At 38.8% G+C, this 21,084-nt stretch overlaps 1 protein-coding gene across 8 annotated transcripts in view; it reads left to right on the forward strand.

Annotated features, from left to right (window-relative positions):
• RBMS3 (RNA binding motif single stranded interacting protein 3) overlaps window positions 1-21,084 on the forward strand; it is a 702,269-nt gene that overhangs the window by 640,567 nt on the left and 40,618 nt on the right. For 6 of the 8 annotated variants that reach the window (XM_042955148.1, XM_042955154.1, XM_042955150.1 and 3 more), the window contains one exon: window positions 1,946-1,993. The exons of the other annotated variants lie outside the window; for them this stretch is intronic. In XM_042955148.1, coding sequence (XP_042811082.1) covers window positions 1,946-1,993 — 48 coding nt within the window. The remainder of the gene's footprint in view (window positions 1-1,945; window positions 1,994-21,084) is intronic. 8 annotated transcript variants of the gene reach the window in all.

Below are 21,084 nucleotides of genomic sequence, written 5' to 3' on the forward strand. Positions count from 1 at the left end.
ATGAAGGTGTGAGGAAATGAACATTCTCAATCACTGATGGTGTGATGATAGAAATCTAAATTTGTAAAAGTGTCTGTTGAACAGCAAAGTGGACAGTCAAGACACCTCAAAACAGCTCTGCCGACTCACCACATAGTCACAGCTTTGAGAAGGTATTCTATGGAAGTATTCTAAAATAACAGAAAAGCCTTTAGACCTAAGAAATATCTGGCCCAGTGTTCTTTATAATGTCTAAGAAGTAGAATGATTAAATAAATCATAATCCATCCATGAACCAGAATGTGAGGCAGCATGAAGTTATAGGAGTTTAAGATGGGAAAAGGATTATTTATAATCTTAAGTCCAAGAGCAGGATGTAAATTTTCACGTGTGGAGTATCAACTACGAACAAAATATTTATGAAATAAGGCTGTAAGAAATACAAAATAAGTGTGGCTATTTCTGGATAATGGGATTAGAGATCACTTCTATTTTAATCATTTTACTTTTCTACATTCTCCAAGTATTCAACAATGAGCATGATTTACTTTTATGATTTATTTTTAAATGTTAAAAACATATTCTTGGGAAAGGACTAGTGACATGGTCTTTAAATCAACTTTTTTTAGTTTGTAGTAATAATGTGTGATTACAGTTTTTTTTAAGGTATTAGGAAATACTACCACTATGAATAAAATATTTGAAGGCCCTTTCGATATGATTCTACTTATTCCAGATTTGGAGATTATTATGATCAACTCACATTCACATGCCTGTTTTGAGACACAAAGTAACTCATGCCCAAGGTTTATTTGCATTTGAATCTTTGATCCATGTTGGATTTTGCTGGTCCAAAGTGCCTTGCAATGTCCAAGTTTTATTGTATCTTCTCACATGCCATTTGCTTTTGAAAGGGGGATTATCATCATCCTTTTGTGGCAAGGAGATAAAATGGAGAAAGATAGGAAAATAAAGTTTGAGGTTTTAGTTTTTAAAAATGCAATGAATACTGGTTATGTGAATAGAATAAGGGTCACACAAGAGCATGTATTTTATTTAATCATGTTTTAGAAGTTTATTTGAATATGAGCACTACCTGATCCCTTTTACACAGTTTACCTCTCTAAGGGGAGTTGGGGCCGTTTTTAGAAGGGGGGCCTTGGGCCATAAGCCATGTCCCACTTACCGTTTTTAAGATCCTTGGTTTAAAGAATTGTGTTAAGCCAAAGTTTCATCTTCAAAACACAGATGTATTTGGCTTCATATAACCTGAAAGTCTGACATGGATGCGATGTAGTTTAAGTGAACCTTTCCCTACTATTTGCCACTTCCAATGCTATGACACTTTGGAAAAAGATGGCAATCATCTGTTGAATGGACTCTTTTCTATTTATCTCTGCTCTCACAATTCCAGCACACGAAGCTCCTTGGCCTTGTCCAACAGCCACTGGTATCAGAGCCAGAGCTGAGTGATTACTAACAAAATCCTAGTCTCAAAGTGCATCAGTCTCCATAGAGTGTGGGAGTCTACAAATTTCTCATTTATCTCTTTTAAAATTTCAGTTCTTTTGTTCTCCTGAACTTCGTTTCACATTGTGCTCTGGGCCCCTTCCAGATGGGCTCCTTTGTAGAACATTTGTGTCAACCAGAGAGGGTAAAAATGCCACATTGATTTCCCAATGGAGGGGCCCAAATGATGACTGAGGAAGCTGACAGCATTCTAGGATAGCATGTACTGCTCTGGCAGGTCACAACGGGGCCTAACAACAGGTACCATGTGACAGTACTGGGGACCATTGTATCAACTATAAACTAGGGATCATAGTCCCTAGTTGAGTGTTTCAAGGCAGGGGGCTTAGGCAATCATATGACATACAGTGGGCACTTCCACGTTTTAGAGCTAAGATTCTATTTTATTTTCTTTTGTACTTCATTGCATTCTCTCTCATGCTCTTTTCATTCAAAGATTCAGTCCCAAGACAGGATTATGATACTCCACCAGCTGTTGTGTCAGGTAGGAAAATTCTAATTCCTTTAAGATTTGATTGGAGGGGAGAGATGGAGGTTGCCTGGTTTTCTCCAAAACTCTTTAAAGCAGTGATTCTCAATAGGGCTGGGTACAGGGAATTTAAATTTTAGCTCTGGGATTGAGAGTGGGGTAGTTTATGTGGTTCAGAAAAAAGTACCTTTACTATTCCAATCCAGTTTTGTATATGGAAAATAAGTATGTTGTTTTTAAAATAAAAAGTAAAAGCTCAAAGATATTTGGTCTGTGAAGAATACACAGAAAATAGAGTCTATGTTCTGTGTATCAGTGATTCTGTTAGAAGGGTTCGTCACAATTTCTGGGAAGTGGGGAAAGGATATTCATGTTTATCAAAAGAGGGCACAGCTTAATAAAAAATAGTTTGAGAAGCACTGCTTTAGAGACCAGAATTCTGCTGAAATCAGAAAGTCATTCCATTTTGCTTGCTCGGCACCCAGCAAAGTGTCTGACACATAGTAGGTGCTTAATATAATTGTTTGTTGAATGAATCAAAAGTTCCAGTTTGTTCCAAAAATGGTATTTTGGATATTGAAAGAGAATCTGCCAATGTTGCATCCATACAACAAAGTGGCAGAGGTTGATTTGAGAATGCATTAGCATCTTGAGGATTTTAATTAGCAATATTTAAATTGTTTCATAAAATTCGGTGGTGCAGTTTGTAAGAGGGTATATGTATATGAAGAGGTTGGTTTTTTGTTTTGAACTGTACAGATTCCTCCTCTGTGCTTTTGCCTTAATTTTGAATTTTGGTTTCTTGCAAAGAGGAAAATGGGCATAATTTTTCATTTTTGTTTATTTTTTTAACTAAATGAAATACTGGCAGCCTGAGGAGATTTGAACTCTTTGATCCTTTGATGTGTTAGATGATGAGGACATAAAATCTAAACCAAGAAGGGCATTGGTGTGGCAGAGCAAGAGACGAAGGCCAGAAATAGAACGAAAGAGCCCAAAGGGCAGTGAAGTCTGGCAACTGAACAGTGGTTTTCAAGCAGAGAACACTGTGTTCTTGACCACCTGGTTTGCCTGACCCAGAATCTGAAGGGTAATCCATTTCTCATGTCTTGTGGACTTGTTTAATTATGCTCATGGCTGAATACTCCTCTTAGAAATCCAATGGAGAAACAACGAGTTAGCTTTCAGCTGTAAAGTCACTTTGCTTCTCTTGAAGATCTCTACAACTTGTCATTAATTAAAATATCACTTATCTTTCCCAAAGTGTATTACCTGTCATATCTTAATGTGCCTATTTCATTTAGGATATGGGATCCCTGAGAAGATACTTTGTTCAATGCATACAGTCTTTATTTATTTAACATGTGGCTTCCACTCTTGATAATTCTCTAATATTCATCTTGGTGAAAGACACAAATTGGAACTTCCTTCAATTAAGTTTCCTGATTTCACTTTCAAGAACTAAATGAACAACAACAACAAAAAGGAAACATCAAGAGCGCTTCCTAGGTATCAGCCATCGGTCAGGCTCTTACACAGATCAATTGAGGCAGGACACCCGGCTGCTTGGAGCTCCCACGTGACTCCATAGACAAGTACCACTGAAAGTTCTTCAGCAGAGAAATAACTTGATCAAAGTAGTGCTTGGAGAAACTTCATCTGGCAATTTTGTGTGTGCCTAAGGAACAGAAAAACAATAACAGAATAGTTAGCAAAGCCAAATATGATATCATTAGAATAAAAAAAAATGACATTTCAGCTGTAGAGCATGAAGGAAGAGACTAATATAGACGTAATAGAAAATAATAACATGGGGAGTGAGGAGTGTTACAGTCACTTCCCCCTTACAAGTTTGGAGTGGTGGTTTGACATTTTACCAATTTGCATGGATATCTTTGGCATCTTTGGTCTACAGCTAAATAAAAAGAGACTTACCTTCCAAGAGTTTGTCAGTTATCCGGTGGGCATAACTTGAATGACTTTTGAAAAATAGTGTATCCTTTGTCCAACCATTGACCAAACCAGTCACATAAAACAGAGGTGTTGTAACAATTTCCTCTCATATCTCCCAATATGCCCATTTTGGACAATTCAAATAATAATTGGTTCTTTGGCAGGTGCCAGAGCTGACTCAACTGCCATAATGTATCTGAGTTCAAGGCATCTGCTTCGTGATCTACAGAGACATAACCCAACCTAATATCATTTAGTCAACTGAGTATCAAACACTTATTGAACACCTTCTGAGTGCTAGACACTACACTTGGATACAAAGATGACTAGAAAATGGACCAATGGTAAAAAAAAAAAAAAAAATCATGGTCTAATTTAATATTGCTGTTATGGTGGTTGTCATTGCTTGTGATGTTTCAATGTGTAAAGTATGAAGGAGCCAAAATCTAGAATCTAAAAAGAAGATCAGGAATAAGGTGAATTCTGAGCTGGATTGGGAAGGGCAAATAGGACTTGAGCAGTTGAACAACAGTGAGAAAGGCACACAAAGGGAACAGGACAGGATATGTAAAGTCTTGGAGACAAAAATGTGTAGGGTGATTTGCTGGTAGTCAGTTACCTGGAATTTTGGGGATGAAATAGGCTAGGTCAGGGTAAATCTGATTTTAGGCAAGGACTCTTTTTGAGTCACAGGTCACCTTGTTCTTTTATTTATTCAAATAATATTTACCGGGAGCATACTATGTGGCCATCATTGTGGTGGGGGCTAGGGATACAGCTTCCTTCTAAGAACCTAGGGTTGAATTAGGAATTTAGGTACAAACAGATGAGTACAATACAGTGTCAAAATTGTTTCTATATAGACAAATATGTTTAAGTTTGTAAATTCTTCAATAAGGTGCCTGGGTTAAAAATCTACATATGTCACTAGTTGTAGAACCTTGTGAAAATTACTTCTCTGTAGCTTATATCACTTATCTGAAGAAATGACAACAATTACCTCATAAGGTTATTGTGAACATTACAGATGTTAAGACACATAGCCCACTGAGAACAGATGCTGGCATAAAATAAGTGTTCAAATGTTATTAGCAACAAGTATATGAATCATTCTTGTTACAAGGTATTGTGGTGGCACAAAGAGAAACATCAACATACAGTAGAGAATTCAGGAAAAGGAGAAGAAACCTCTAAGTGGAGACATAAGAATACGTGGGGATTATCCAAGTAAAAAATAAGTTGGAGAAGAAAAGCTTCAGACCAAGGGGGCAGCATATACAAAGGCTCATGGTTAGCAGGGGATGGCAAATTCAAGGAACTAGAGATGGTCCGTTGGGGCAGAGACACAAAGAGAGATGGGGAATAGAGAATACAAGCCTGGAGAAATAAGATGGGAGCAAAATCAACAGATATGGTTACTTGAGCTGTATCCTGATGGCAATAAATACTAAAAGGTGTTAAGTTGGAGACTGACATGACCACCTAGATACAGTGTGGTGAATGCATTGAAGAGACACAAAACTAGAAAAGGGGATCAGAACTCAAGAACCCAAGTATGAAATTGTGGAAATGAGAATGGATTGTTAACAAACTTGTGACATATTAACTGACTGGCTGTCACAATAGAAGGATAGACAAGAGTTGAGGTAGTTCCTTAAGTTCCTGGCAACTCAATGGCCTGAGGTGTCATTTGCTGAGATCTGAACCAGAGGACAGATGATCAAGTTTTGCAGGAAAGAAGCCAAGTTCAATGTAGTACATGTTGAGCTTGAGAGGTCTAGGAGGCATCCAAATGGAAATAATCAATGAATATTTGGATATGTGTGTCTGGAGCTTAGAAGACAGCTCTTAGCTAGAGATGATTTTTAAAGTTAACCATGGAATTAAGTCACGTCACCCAGAGAATGTGCTTAGAATGAAGAGAAGTAGGCAGATCCTTGAAAATACAAAGCCTGCAGAAAAAAGGAGCCTAAAATAAAGATTGGGAAAGACAACTACAGACACAGAAGGAAAACCAAGATTATAAGGTTTCAAACGAAGCCAAAGCAAGTTGAAAGTTTTTCAAGAGAGGACTGTGCAGTAAGATGAGTCCTTAAAAGAAGTCATTGGATGTAGTTACATACAGAGCACTAGTCAATTTAATGGGGTGGTGTTAAGGGGAAGGGCAGAGATAGTGAATATCCTTAAAGGAAGTAGATGTAGCAAGTGCCAGAAACTTAACAGATTTGGCTTTGAAAAAGAGTAGAGAAGATAAAACCAAACAAATGGAGAATGGAATTGATTGATGTACTGATTTTTTAAGATTTTTTCAGGTGGGAAATATTTGGTCATGACAGAAAGAAGCCAGGAAAGCATTCTAAAGTTCGAAGATGTAATTCATAAAAGGCAGGAGTGATAGAACTAGGTCAATGAGGAAGGCAGACATCTCTTGTCGGAATGTGGAAGGGCAGGAGGAAGGCATGATGTTTGTACCTATAAGTCTGTAAAAGTAGGAATAGGAAATCAAATGACTTTTCATGAGATAAATACTATTAGGATGTGAAGTATTAAGTGACATCTTCTGAGAGCAGGTGGGAAATGGCATGGGAAAGGATCTAAGAGAAGAGAGATTTGGAAAACTGTGGAGTAAGAAAGCCAATTACCAACACATACAAAGTTTGAGGGGCAGTACTGGAAGTTCATCAGAAGCTAAAGATTATGGATTTTTGTGATGCCAATCTGTGAGGATGTTTGATTTTCCACTGTGGTGATCAGTAGCCAGGAAGGCAGACAGGTGGATTAATCCAGGGCTAAGGTTTTACTGACTGCAGTGAGAAAAAGGCCAATATGTGCTGACAATATTGGGAAGAGAGTGATTGAGTGACAAACCGCAGTTTCCCAGATCAATAGAAAGAGAATAGAGGGCTGTATGGGGTGGGCGAGAGGGAGAAACAGGGAAGATGGATTTCAGATTACAGATAATGAACTGTTTCTCAGCAAAGTCAAGGTCATGAGAGCAAGTGGCCAAAAGGTGGAAATGAGGTGAAGGTGACAGAGTTAAAGAAATCAAGTAGTAGGAACAGAAGAGGCCACTTTTGAAGTAGGTACTTTTGTATGCCTGAAATTTTTTTGTTTGTTTTTTGATACTAATAAGATGTGGGCCCATCACTGAAAGAATTGGTAGAACATTTCTGGAACACATTACAAAAACCCTAAGGACTTTTCCCCTCAGAATTTTAAAGAATGAAGTTCTTTCCAGAACACTTGGAATACAGACCTAATTAAAGGGAGAAGAGTATATTGGATCAGTGTTCTTCAGGGCATGATTTGTGTATCACTATGATGCTTCACATGATTTTAGGAGTGCAGGGACTCAAACTTGATATTTTCACTCCAGCAGCTGTATGGTTACTTCAATGTGAATTTGAATAATGTAGAATAAGTCCATCAAACACATAGCTCAAGGGATGCTTTGCTGAGGAAAAGTTTAAGGTAAACAGTTAAAATGTGAATACATTTTTTTAAGTTTATTTATTTTGAGAGAGAGAGAGAGAGAAAGAAAGAAAGAAAGAGTGGGGAAGGGGCAGAGAGAGGGAGAGAATCTCAAGCAGGCTCTGCACAGAGCCCAAGGCAGAGTTCGAACTCAGCAACCATGAGACCATGACCTGAGCTGAGACCAAGAGTTGAACACTTAATCGACCGAGCCACCCAGGAGCCCTGTGAATACATACATAAATAAGTAAACCAACAGTAATTCAGGAAGAACAGGGGTACGGCAAGTGTGGCGATATCTAAGAGAAGTAGCTACCGTTTGGGAAATGGAGTCCTAGATTTCCTTCATAGGAGGCACCGTTCCTTGTCCAAGTCTCTGCTCCACCTTACTGAGCTCATTTCAAGGACTGAAGACAGAAGGCTGGAACTACCCTATATATTTTCACGCAGAATCACAGGAACCTGTTCTCTTGGTAGTGTTTCTTTTCCTTAATGATTGTAACCTCTTAAAAAGATCCTCCTCTTTTAGGCAAATTTGAATGAAAAAATGGAGAATACAGCATCATTTTTTTCTAGGCACCGTTGGATTTTAGGAGGAACATAGGAAAACTCCTATTTGTTGTCAAATTTCTATTCCAGTTGCTCTGATCTGAATTTTTCTGAAGGACATCATCAAGAAATCAAGCAAAAGACTGCTATGGACAGAGAACTGAAGTAGAAACAAAATCCATTCTTCTTTTCTTTTTTTTTTGTTTTTTATTTTTATGTTTATTTATTTTTGAGATAGAGAGAGAGCAAGCATGGGAGGGGCAGAGAGAGAGAAAGAGAGAGAGAAAGAGAGAGAGAAAGAGAGAGAGAAAGAGAGAGAGAATATGAATCCCAAGCTGGCTGCATGCTGTCAGCGCAGAGCCCGACGTGGGGCTTGAACAAAGGAACTGTCAGATCATGACCTGAGCCGAAATCAAGAGTAAGACACTTAACCAACTGAGCCACCCAGGGGCCCCTCCATTCTTCTTTTCTAAAAACCTTAGAGTTCAAAATTTGAACTTGTGTTTGGGAAAAATGAAAAAAATAAAAAAGAAGCCAAAAATGCAAAGGAATGCATCAATTATGGAACATATATTCATTTCCTGTCTTATCTTTTCTACATACCAGCTAAAATAGGTTGAGAATAGTCAGTGTTATCAGGCAACTTCACAATGAAGTTTCACAGAAAAAGCATATGTAAATCACAATATAGTTACACTCAGCAGTCAAATATGAAGTCCTTAAGAGTCAGGTTTCTGGACAGGGAATCATGCTCTAAGAATGAAGTCCTTTTCAGGGGTGCCTGGGTGGCTCAGTCGGTTAGGTGTCTGACTTCAGCTCAGTGCATAATCTCGTGGTACATGAGTTCGAGCCCCGTGCTGGTGGGCTGTGTGCTGACAGCTCAGAGCCTAGAGCCTGGAGCCTGCTTTGGATTCTGTGTGTGTGTCTCTCTCAGCCCCTCCCCTGCTCCTGCTCTCTCTGTATCTCTCAAGAATAAATAAACAGTTAAAAAAATTTTTAAAAAAAGTGAAGTCCTTCCCAGGGATACTTGTCCAGATTAAGGACATATTCATTGCTAAAACAGCATACAGCTTTGTTGCACAGTTTTCGCTAGCCAATAGCATCACTTTGCATTGGAGAGCCTCATTAGTTTGGAATTGGTGATGCTGTCTCCCAAAGGTTTGGTTGAAGCCTATCTATATACTGCCTCTTCTTGGGTGGGAATCACTTTAATTTTTTTAATTCCACTATTATTATTGGGAGGGGGGTGGGAATCATTTTCTAAAACTAGCCCATAATTAGGGGCAGGGACATGTCCAAGCCCCTTCAGAGAACAAAACACCATTTGTTCTCTGAACAAAATTTGTTTTCGTGGCTACCACGAGCTAATTACAAATGATTTCCATCTCTTAATTAAAAATTAGGTCCATTAGTACCTCCAATTAGCAACAATTAGCCATTAAATTGTATTTACTGTAAAAGACCTGACACAGAGTTATGTGTTCCTACAAGCCATGCATGAAAATCAGTTTCATTTCTTTGCTCAAATACTGCACATCTATTTTAATTACAAAATTGCATTTGTTTAAATGTACTAATTGCTCGTTTCTTTTCAATAAATTCTAATAAGACTTTGTTCTACTTATTATTCACTCGTTCAGCTAATATTTACTGAGCTCCTATAGCGCTACAAGGAAGCAAGGCTAGATGGCATAAAATAGAAATGTACCCATTGCCTTCAAAGAACATAGAATCTAACGACAGAGCCCGGGGTTGGAAAGACTTGTCGTATAGCACAGCATGCCACAGACACCATAAAAGCAGTTTGCAGAACATATTTTGGATGAGTAATTGACAAACAGGCATGTGCATGCTGCACCGCGTTCCTGCTAGTGCATTTATATTGTTCACTACATTACAACCATAAAGCCTTAGAGACTTTTCCTGTGGGGCCACAATTTTTATTGCTTTATTCAAGTAACTGATAACTAAAGGGAGCTTAAGCAAATAGACTATTCTGATGTATAAACATCACTAATTTAACCCAGTTTTGGGGGGGAATGGGTACGGAGGTAGTTGGGGTAGAAGGTTGCAAAGTTTTATGCCTTATTTTCTGATCCAACAAGTTTTTTTTTGTTTTTTTTTTTTCTGTAAAGGTCCATACTACAAATATTTTAGGCTTTGATGGCCATACAGTGTATCATAACTACTCTACTCTGCCATAGGGGTGGAAACAGCCACAGACTATGTGTAAATGGATGAACATGGCTATATCCCAATAAAGCTTTATTTATAAAAACAGGCAATAAGCTGGATTTGGCCTATGGACTATGTAGTTTGCCCATTCCTGCTCTGATCAATTTGTTTTTGTAAGTATTCCAAATTGAATGCTATGACTGACATCACAATAAGCACAAAGGACATTTCATTTTAAAATTGGCATTTTTTGTGGTTTTTTTTTTTAATTTCATGAAAGGCACATGAAACATCAGAAAGGCAGAGATAGGAGAGGTTGAGATAAAGACTGAGAGCGACATTTCTTAGTATTTTAGTGTGTACAACATAGTTTGTGGTACTGAAGTATTAAAACTATAAGGACCTTTTATATTTTTCACATACTCATCATATATTGGTTTCCTGGGACTTATTTGTACCAGCAATGGAGGATTATCAAACAGGAAAATTAAATATATATCCTGTGTAATATCCTCTTGACAGCCTTAGAATTCTATGCTTCTAGAAATTTATAGAGAAGGTAAGAGATCTGTCATCCCAACAGATTTGTAGTAAAAAAAAAAATGTATTTTACATCTTTGTCACCCCACCGAGGCTGGAATTCTCATGGCTGCTGTGGTTGATTGGTGTCCACTGAAGTCATTCTTGACCTATCAGCACTAGCTAGTTAATCCTGTTTCCCCCTGGGTAACCACTTCCCCGAGTACCGTGTTCAGCTTTGCTCTCAGGGAAGCTTTCCTGGGTTTGTGCGAAGATTTAACACTGCATAGGGCAGACCTGGGAGGGCTGGAGATAGGACTGACCTTCTGTGGCAGGGGCAGAGAACATTCCACTTGGTCATGCTGCACACACGTGGCATGCGAAGGCAGAATCCAAAATGCTATCTCCTTTCGACAGAATCCTCCTTGAGGGGCAGCGATGGGCTCAGTGCACACCCAACCGCAGCTCTTAGTGTCACTTAGTACTCCAGTCAGCTACAGAGGCGATACTCTGCAATGGCAGCAGAGGAAGAGAGCATTTGCAAGGCAAGGATCAATTTTAAAGGAAGCTAATTGCGTGTGCAGGAATCAGCACATCCGGTACATGTAATCAACAGCGTAAAGTGGGCAAGCGAGGTTCCTGCCAGAGAATCCAGCCCTGAATCGACTGTGATTCAGCACTTGCCGGAGGCAGGCTTGAGACATCTGATACTGGACAGACACGGCCTGACAGGCGTGCTAACATTTCTCCAGACTCGGTGTTAAATTAGTTTATCAGAAAGCAAAATACCTGAACCGTATGATTGCACATCCCTATAGAAATGCTTTCTCAGAGTTAAAATGTGATGTTTAACCTCTTCTTTCTGAGAAGGGTGACACATGACACAGACACTTAATATCACTAGCTTTCTGGAGACACTACAGTGGAAGTAATTGTCCATTATTTTACCAAATGTTCCTTATATAAAGAAGTACATGATGAATTGCTGCTTGAGTTCAGTGCCTCGGCAAGTATCTCTCTCCAGATGAACACACATCCTTCTTTTAACTCACATTCCAAAACACATGACTTAATCTATTTCCCTTTTGGCCTTAGCCATCAGGGCAGTTCGAGTCAGATAAAGTATATTCCAAATGTTCCCGGTGGCGTGTTCTCTCTTTTTTTAGTACTTGTTTATTTTTGAGAGAGAGAGAGAGAGAGAGAGAGAGAGAGAACGAACACAAGCAGGGAAGGGGCAGAGAGAGAGACAGAATCCGAAGCAGACTCCAGACTCTGAGCTGTCAGCACAGAGCCTGATGCGGGGCTCAAACTCACCATGAGATCACGACCTGAGCCGAAGTGAGACACTCAACTGACTGAGCCACCCAGGTGCCCCAAGCATGTTCTCTTGATTGCTCTCAACTCTTCATTGATTACTGGTGTTTTTAATTGTGCTTTTTAATATAGTGCTTCATTATTTAAACCCTTCCCAGATTTGACTTGGAAATACAAAAGCTCTAACGTTTATGGTTAAAAAAATGAAAAAATACTAATGGGCTCAGGGAAGTTTGTGTGCTATAGTCTTAGTGGCAAGATAAAATGAAAGATGATTGTGATTATGTGTTCCTCTGATCTAAAAATTGGCCAGGAGGCCCTGCCTTCATTCATTCACACCCATGCAACTCTGAATAGGAAAAAGTGTGGCATAATAATGAGAAGTGGCTTTCAGAACCAAGAAGGTGTATGTGATTCCTGGTCCAACTATTTAATAATTATTTCACAATAACAGCTACTTAAATTTTCTGAAGCTTAACTCTTCCTCTCCTTAAGTACAGATAGCGCATTAAACTCCTATGAGGATTAATTGAGATCATGATCTAAAGTACTCACTACCTACCTGGGTCATAATAGATATCAAGTAATTGAAGCTTCCTTTCCTCTTCCTTTCCCTGCCTTCAGAGAAGTATGTTAGGCTTTTTGAAGCATCACTTACCTTACATTTGCCATAAGAGACTGAACCAAAGCTGTTGTAAAATAGAGATTCCAAACCCAATATCTAACAATAGAAGAAATATTAAAGGGGTTTATCTCTCTTCCCTATGATCTGAACTATTATTAGTTGAATCAATACAATAAATAAAATTTAAGGCTTTTTTTAACATCCTGAAAAAATAATATTTATAAAGTGAAAAAGGTGACAGAATTGAACAACCATTAAGGATTTTGAGTCCTAAACATGCACGTGAAACTAAAAGAGTGCATTAAATGATTATCATATATGTTTTTAATTTTTTCCTAAGCTTTGTGAAATATTGCTTTAAAACTTGTATCATCTGCAGGGCACCTGGGTGGCTCAGTCGGTTGGACATCCGACTTTGGCTCAGGTCATGATCTCACAGTTTGTGAGTTCGAGCCTCACATCGGGCTCTGTGCTGACAGCTCACAGCCTGGAGCTTTCTTCGGGTTCTGTGTCTCCCTCTCTCTCTGCCCCACCTGGCTCACACTCTGTGTCTCTCTCTCTCTCTCTCTCTCTCACAAGTAAATAAACAATAAAAATTTTTTTTTAAACTTGTATCATTTGCTAAAATTTTAATAGCACAGTCTTTCAATAGATATAATACTGGGGAGCTATTTTATAGACCAGGAAAACATGAATGGATTCCTATAAAGATGATGCCAGTGATGACTGTAATGATATGGGCTGCAGGGGTAGCGGTAGTGACCTCTACAATTTTCCCTACTTCTATTCATTAGATCTCAACACCGTGGCATTTATGATGGAACTGAGAGAACACATATTTCTCGATTAAAGTGGCGTGGAATTTTTGAGCGATTCTGTAGTCTCAAGTCAGTCTTAATTGTTTGTGTGAATTCATTCTCCACCGACCAGGAGTATCTCTGCAACCACTTGACTGCTGCTTTTAACACTTTCCATATTGAAATCGCATTTCAAATGATATATTGTAGCCCTTGCATGCAGCACTTGAAACAACCTAAAACCTTCTCAGTTTATTTAATGGGAAAAATCCAGTCTCTTGTGGTTTCTGGAATTGAGAAAATATGTTTGACGTTGGGGCCATATATAATGGACTTTAATTACATGTGGATATTAAGTCTAACTTCCATAAATTATGTATGTTATATATATAAATATAAAATTATGCATGAAAATGCATGTGCCTATGCCTTTAAAAATGTACATTTAAAGCAAAATCTCCTAGTTTTGGAGGCAATTTGTTTGCCCAGGCTGCAGATCACAAAATATTTATTCCTGCCAAAATCATGGTGGTGATTTTTCAAAGTCCCATTTGTCACCCAAGATATTGCTTACACATCCTGCTTTTCTACCACTAACTTGTATTCATTTTGATAATGTGGAACATATCACAACAAGTATATTATTTCTTATCAGTCCAGTCCTTTTTTACTTGTCTGAACTGTGCACTTTGGTACACTATGATTTAGCTTTGATACAATATTGATTGGAAAGCCATCAGCTATCTGATCTAGCTACTACATATCAAAAACTATAGCCACTTCCCATCAAGTTTCCTTAAAAATGGAAAACAAGAAGTTGAAAAGATTTTAAACCAACGGTGCCCTTTAATTTACATGCGATGGACATATTTCAGCTGGCAACCAAACCGAGTTGGATTCAGGGTAATGGATTGCAGGCCACTAAAAGGCATAAATTTAATTACTTTATGTGCCTGCCTGCATCCAGCAGGCTGCCCAAGAGACTTAGGTCTGGGAAAGCATAGGACTCCAGATTCAGGAAATGGGAATTTCATTCCTAATTGAGCAGTTACTTCAGCAAATCCAATATGTGGAGTTAGTTTAAAAAAATCATTGAGATTTTTGAGATATTTGTTCTGGAAAATTAAAGCCTACTAGCCAAAGAAGACCAGAGACCAACTAGAGTCAAATTAGATTTACTAACTTGAAAAATGGGGGAGAAGTTGTAGGTGAACTGTGGAGGATGTCAGACGAGGGAGTTTGGAGGGGCTTAAAAGATTCGAGCTTGTACAATATGATTTGGGGAAGGGCTTCGTGAAGTGACAGTTTATTCTGCAGTGGGTGCTATCATGAAGCAGGGGCAAGTGAATGCTTGGGGGTCTTAGTAAGTATTGTCTATTAAGGGAGAGGAACAAAGAAAGCTGGAGTTGCCATTGGTAATGATGCAGTAGTCACACACATTAGACAGAAAAAGGAGGTGTTTAATTATTTTTAGGTTTGCAAAATGCCCTTGCCTCCATCTTTTATCCCCCAGTTATCAACTGTTCTTGTCTGATAATTGTTGATAATCCTCAAAAATTGTTTAATTGGGAATACTATGACCTTGCTAATAGCTACCAGCTAATTAAAGATCATTTGAAAGATTTCCATAAATTCTTTCCTTATCTAAAGGGCAATTATAATGTTGCCTGACAAAAATAGAACATTCAATGGCCTTGATAAAATGTAAATACAAACATGAGAAAGGTCAAAATGTGTTTTGTTTATCATAAGCATTGAGTGTATATGGAATGTACTGCTAATATAAAAATGAATCTATGTACATGAAGAATACCTTATGTTCAAGGTGCTGTGCTAAGTACTTAACGTGGATTGATGTGTTACATTTGATTGTCACAACCATCCAGTAAGGAAGTTTCTGTGTCCTCTACAAAATGCTTCTTCACAAGCTCAGCTGGACCCCCACTCATATTTATCCTCCTTCAGCTGTTTTAAACTTTGCAACCCTCTCAAGTTCCAAACAGTCTTGCCATTTATGCTCAGAATATGGCTACCTTCTCCTTTATGAGATGATGGATACAATATTTGATCTGATCCCCCACAGATGTAGTTCAAATGTCTGTTTCTTCATTCTCCCTCTCTTCCTGTCCTCCTGTATTTTGTCAAGTCATAGCCTTGTCTTTGCCAATGTTAACCCTTCCTTCTACGGTGTTGTTTTTGTGTCTTATCCTCTGACGTTCTTACAGCAGTGATCCCACACTCACGTTCTTCAACATATACTTATCCATTGGTGATATTTCCTCTGCTCAAACAAAAACAAAAACAAAAACAAAACGGTGTAGGTCCTTTCTATCTTGTTTCCCAGGGTGCTGGTCTTAGGGCACTTTGCTTTTCCTCTCTTCTGAGTGAAGTCATCTACCTCCTCAGCTTTAACTGTCACGTAGATGGCCTCCAAATCTCTACTGTTCATCCCATCCTCTGAGTTCTGTGCCCTTGTTTCTAGATACCTCCCAAAAGTTTCCCCTTCCACTTACACCACCCTTTGCTGGCCCACTGAAGCCCAGACTCCATATTCACAATTCAAGACTCATAATCTTTCCTCCCAGTCTACTTTCTCCCACAGACTTCCCTAGGGTTCGAACAAACCATTATCAGTATTATTTCTCCAAGACAAGATTTTCAACATTGAGTGTATCTATGAGTTTAGGATTGCTATGGTCTTTGATGGTGGCTTGGAGTACAGCTCCTCCTTTTGGGTGAGAACCATATGATTTAATACTGAACTGAGCTTGGAGTAGAATAGAAAATCTCTTATAAACTGGCAAGACATTTTTCTTCCAAGCAATTGCACTTCAAACCTCGGAGACATTTTGGCTCACTCTTCCCTACATGCAAAGAAAAAGACTTTCATTTTTCTTATAAATTTCACAATATACTTGGAATCTGCCATCCCATTCTATTCTATTACCCCAGCGCAGGTTGGGTCATTGTTACCTTCTAATTTTATTACTGTAATGTCAATAGCTGGCCTCTCCCTTTCTTATTCAGCCTTCACATAAATGCCTGAATAAACTTTGAGATTAACATTTTTATTTTAACTTGATCTGCAAGGATGTGATCTTAAGGTAACAACTGAGAGTTCCTTAGTAAATACTGATCCCTACTCTATTCTTTCACTGTCAGGGAGAAGGTACAGATTAGATCTCGGAGTCTAAAGGCAACTTTTCTAATACCAACACTCAAACTTGCATACTAGTACACACCAGAAATGTTACACTACTCAAAGCAGTGTCACTACTCAAAGATGGCTTACAGAGATTGTTCTACAGGGACCTGGGCGTTAAAACTGTGTCATACTGTATAACCACAGTGTGATGATTGCTCATTGATCTCTTTGTGAGTGCAGACCTAAAATTTTTCTGAGAAGAATCTTATCTTTCCTGCAGCTACCCTCCAAATAGTGGGAAGTTTATTTTTGATGGAGTGAGTGGGTTTTCTTAAATTCTTAGCCTCTTCAATTTGACTCTATCTGTCCAGTGCCAAGTTCAGCATTGGGGCTTATGTGTTACCAACAGCAAAGAAAGCTATATTGCAAGTCCTTGTCAAAAAGTACAATAATTCATGGGGCGCCTGGGTGGCTCAGTCGGCTGAGCGTCCGACTTCAGCTCAGGTCACGATCTTGCGGTCTGTGAGTTCGAGCCCTGCGTCGGGCTCTGGGCTGATGGCCTGGAGCCTGCTTCCAATTCTGTGTCTCCCTCTCTCTCTGCCCCTCCCCCGTTCCTGCTCTGTCTCTCTCTGTCTCAAAAATAAATAAATAAATAAAAAATTAAAAAAAAAAATACAATAATTCCAAAGTCACTGACGCTCATACCTTTCAGAACTTTGGCTAAAAGAACGTAATATGTTTGGAGGACTATCTGGATAATCTGCAGTATATCCATTCTCCTTAGTTATTCTAAATTATAACCCTAGATTAAGCTGAAGAAGTTGTTTTACTTGGAATTCTGTGTCCCAGTGACCCCCTGAAAAATAGCTTTTTCTCAAGTATGCATTGGCACAATGCCATTAACTTCCATTTGAAGGACACTATAATAACAGCCCTTGGAAATTTTCTTTGATTACTTTAAAGTTTTTGCTCCTTAAACTACACAGTATCTGCTCTTTTCTGACCCATGGGAGAAATTTCTCTCTTGCCTCCATACTGGGAATTATTCGTCTATGAATCTGATTTATTTTCTTACCTAATAGACATGGCGAATCATGTAATCCATTGCTAACTAACTCTGATGAATTTTAATGGTACATATTTTATTAGCTCTGTTCACTTCATCTTACTTTTTTCCCTTCGTCTCATTTTTCTCACTTATTTGGAACTACAACATTTTATACAATTTTGGAAGCCACCTGAAATCCTTTTGGGGAGCAAGATGAGCTATAATTACATAAATGAGTGGAGACTCCTAATGCATCCAATTCTGAGTCACGAGCCACAACTCAAAGTTTGCAAGAATTAAGGACGACCCGTCAACTTTGTGTTCAAGGCCTGCCACAGTAGAATCCTCAAGCTACCCTTCCAGTGCTTTTCCTGCAGTGTCCCTCCATAATTCTGTTCTTTCACTGGTCATAAGTGTTTGTGGGATGTGTTTGGCTGTGGGCACTTTCTTGCTTGCTTGGCCTGTGCTGACATTCTACCTGGAACTTCACCTCTGCCATACCTGCAGTTTCTGCTACTCATGTCTTCCTCATCTTTAACAGTGTTTCTGCCATGCATCTTCTCCCAGTTTTCATGGCCAGGTATGATGTCACTTTATTTTGAAACCTCAAAGTCCTCTGTTCGCACCTGTTGTGTTCCACCTGACAGCATAGACATTTGTACATTCCTCGACACTTCTCCACCCCCATCTTTAGACTGCAGGTCCCTGGAGGTTTGGTGTTCAAGAGCTGTGCTATTCCCATTATCTCTATTTTTTCTAAAGCTCAAATTTTTGATGAAAGTAAAAATCTTTAAATGAGGCCTCACGCTCAAGTATAGGCTTCAGTGTTGACTTTTACTCCAAATAAATGTGGAAGACAAAATGTGAAGGCCATACATTTTGAATTTTCTTGCTTGAATTTTCTCTAATAGGCCTAAAATTTTGGACAATTTTTTTCCCCAGAAAGTTACTCTAATTAACTGTCATGTCTTGACAGGATTAGCATGACATCCATCTGACTGGTCTTGCTGATTCAAGCCTTACCCCACCCCAATCCATTCTCTCTACAAACACCAGCGCCATCTTTCAAAAACTGTTTCACATCCTTCCACAGCCTTCAAAACATCCTCTTCAGTCCTTAACCCATGCTACATCCTTCATGATCCCCATGTCTATTCTCCACACTCATCTCTCACTACTTCTGTGTTCCAATTATAATTACTTTCAGTTTCCAGGATGGACCAAGCCTCCAGGGTCTTTGCCTAAGTGAAAATATAACTACGAGCTATCCCTTCTGTCTAGATGCCTAATGCTTTTCCCTCTACTCTTCAATTTGCTAATTTGGGCTTATTTTCAGGGATTGTCTCAGAGGGTTTTTTTTTTTTTCTCTTGGATGTGTCCTTCATCCTTCTATCTTGTCTTACAGGTGGCACTTTCTCTTCTTCTTTTAGGTACTGCAGAGTATCTTCATCATAACGTTTAACACACTGAATCATCATTTTCTGATTAATTATCTTTCTTTCCCTCTAGAGTCAGACTATAAAGTCTTTTAGAGCAGAGACTACTCATATTTGCCTTATTTCCCCATTACCCAGCAGCATCTGGGTAGTGTTTAATAAATATTTGTTGACTGAACAAATGATGGTCACATGTAATAATGCTGATTTGGTAGACACACCTATATAATCCTAACCTTAACTTCAAAAAAAATAAAATAGTAAAACAGACTCAGAATTCCCCCCAAATTTTGGAAATTTGAATTAACAACTAAGCGTAGAAAGCTTTCTGAATGGGATAGAAAAATCTCATGAATAAGAAGGTGGGAGAAAAAGTGAAAAGATTTGGAGGTAATAGGATTTTTGGGAAAGGAGCCTTAATGAAATAATTTAAAATGTTAGTTGAAACCCACAGTGTGATTGTTAGAAATATGACTGCCCTTCAGCAATGCTGAAGATTGCTGGAAGATTTCATTTTGTTAATTGTTTTCCCTAGATAGCCATCATATTCATTTATCTTTCTAACATCATTATAATTGATTCCCCAGAGTCACCTTCTGAAAGTACTTTCAGACCCTTTTTGTTGCCCAGATCCCTCACATGCACACCACTGCAAACACAGTGGTCCCAATGACATAGCATCTTTGCTGTGTGTGTGTGTGTGTGTGTGTGTGTGTGTGTGTGTGTGTGTGTGTGCGCGCGCGCATGTTAATTCTTCAATGGCCTGTGTCATACGTTTTGCAGATTGCCTAGAAGACATGCATGCAGGTGCCCCACGCTGATTGTGACTGGTAATCAGGGCAAGAATGGCCTTTAGCTCTTTTTTATTAATGCAATGGAAAAACACCATACCCAATCCATTAGTGGTGCACTATTATATTAAGAGCTTACTGAAGAAAGGCAGCCAGCCACTGGACACAGGGCTCGTTTCCCTTAAATAGGATTTTCATCCATGATCAAACAAGGCACCCTTTTATCTAGCAGGAAAGTTTGTGCTGTCTCCCTGTCTCTCTTTCTCATTTTATTTTGTCCTAATTTATCCTAGCAGTCCATAAGGAACTTAACTAATGTTTTCTAAATGACACTGAAAATTCTTGCAGACTAACAATGTACATAGGGATTAAATATCAAATTGTCTTTTGAAAACTTTTCTCTTTGATTTTTTCTATCTGTGGATTTTAGTTGCTTGAATTTCTTACTCTCAAAGAGATGTTTTTCCTCTTGGTTTTTCTCGTTATAAAACTGGCTATAAATGTAAAATAAGCAGCCATTCTGTTTGGGTTTATTTTTTATTATTATTCTTTTAGCATTCATGCAGATAAAACTCCCCTGTTATTTTCGTTCCTTTAGGAAATTATGTTTGTTTGATGGCCTTGAACTTGGCTAGTTTAGGCAAGATTTGAGGGTTTGTTTGTTTTTTTAATCCCTTAAACTCAATTGAATTATTTGGCCCCTAGCTTATACCGTAAGGTATCTGTTTGCATTAAAGCTCACACCACTGGCATTTATACTTATCACCCAAGCTATTTAGACATCAGGTTCATTTGAAGAACTAATGCCATGTGAGGCTAAAATACATAAGCGTGTACAAGGCCTAGTTTCTAAAATACCTTTCTGTAGTAATCTCATCAAGAGGGGAATGCAGCCACTCAGCCACGGCACAGCAAATCAATTGCATAGACCTTTTTCTATATTCACTAATTTGTGTGTTAAAAATGAGCATTGGGGAACCTGGGTGGCTCAGCTAGTTAAGCATCTGACTTCGGTTCAGGTGATGATCTCACCATCCGTGAATTCAAGCCCCGAGTCAGGCTCTGTGCTGACAGCTCAGAGCCTTGAGTCTGCTTCGGATTCTGTGTCTCCCTCTCTCTCTGCCCCTTCCCTGCTTGTTCTCTGTTTCTCTCTCCCTCTCTTAAAAATAAAATAAAAACATAGGGGCACCTGGGTGGCTCAGTCAGTTAAGTGTCCAACTTCGGCTCAGGTCATGATCTCACAATTCATGAGTTCGAGCATGCATTGGGCTCTGCCTCAGATT

The sequence above is a fragment of the Panthera leo genome, chromosome C2, assembly GCF_018350215.1.
Source record: "Panthera leo isolate Ple1 chromosome C2, P.leo_Ple1_pat1.1, whole genome shotgun sequence".
In the NCBI taxonomy this organism is placed as follows: domain Eukaryota; kingdom Metazoa; phylum Chordata; class Mammalia; order Carnivora; family Felidae; genus Panthera; species Panthera leo.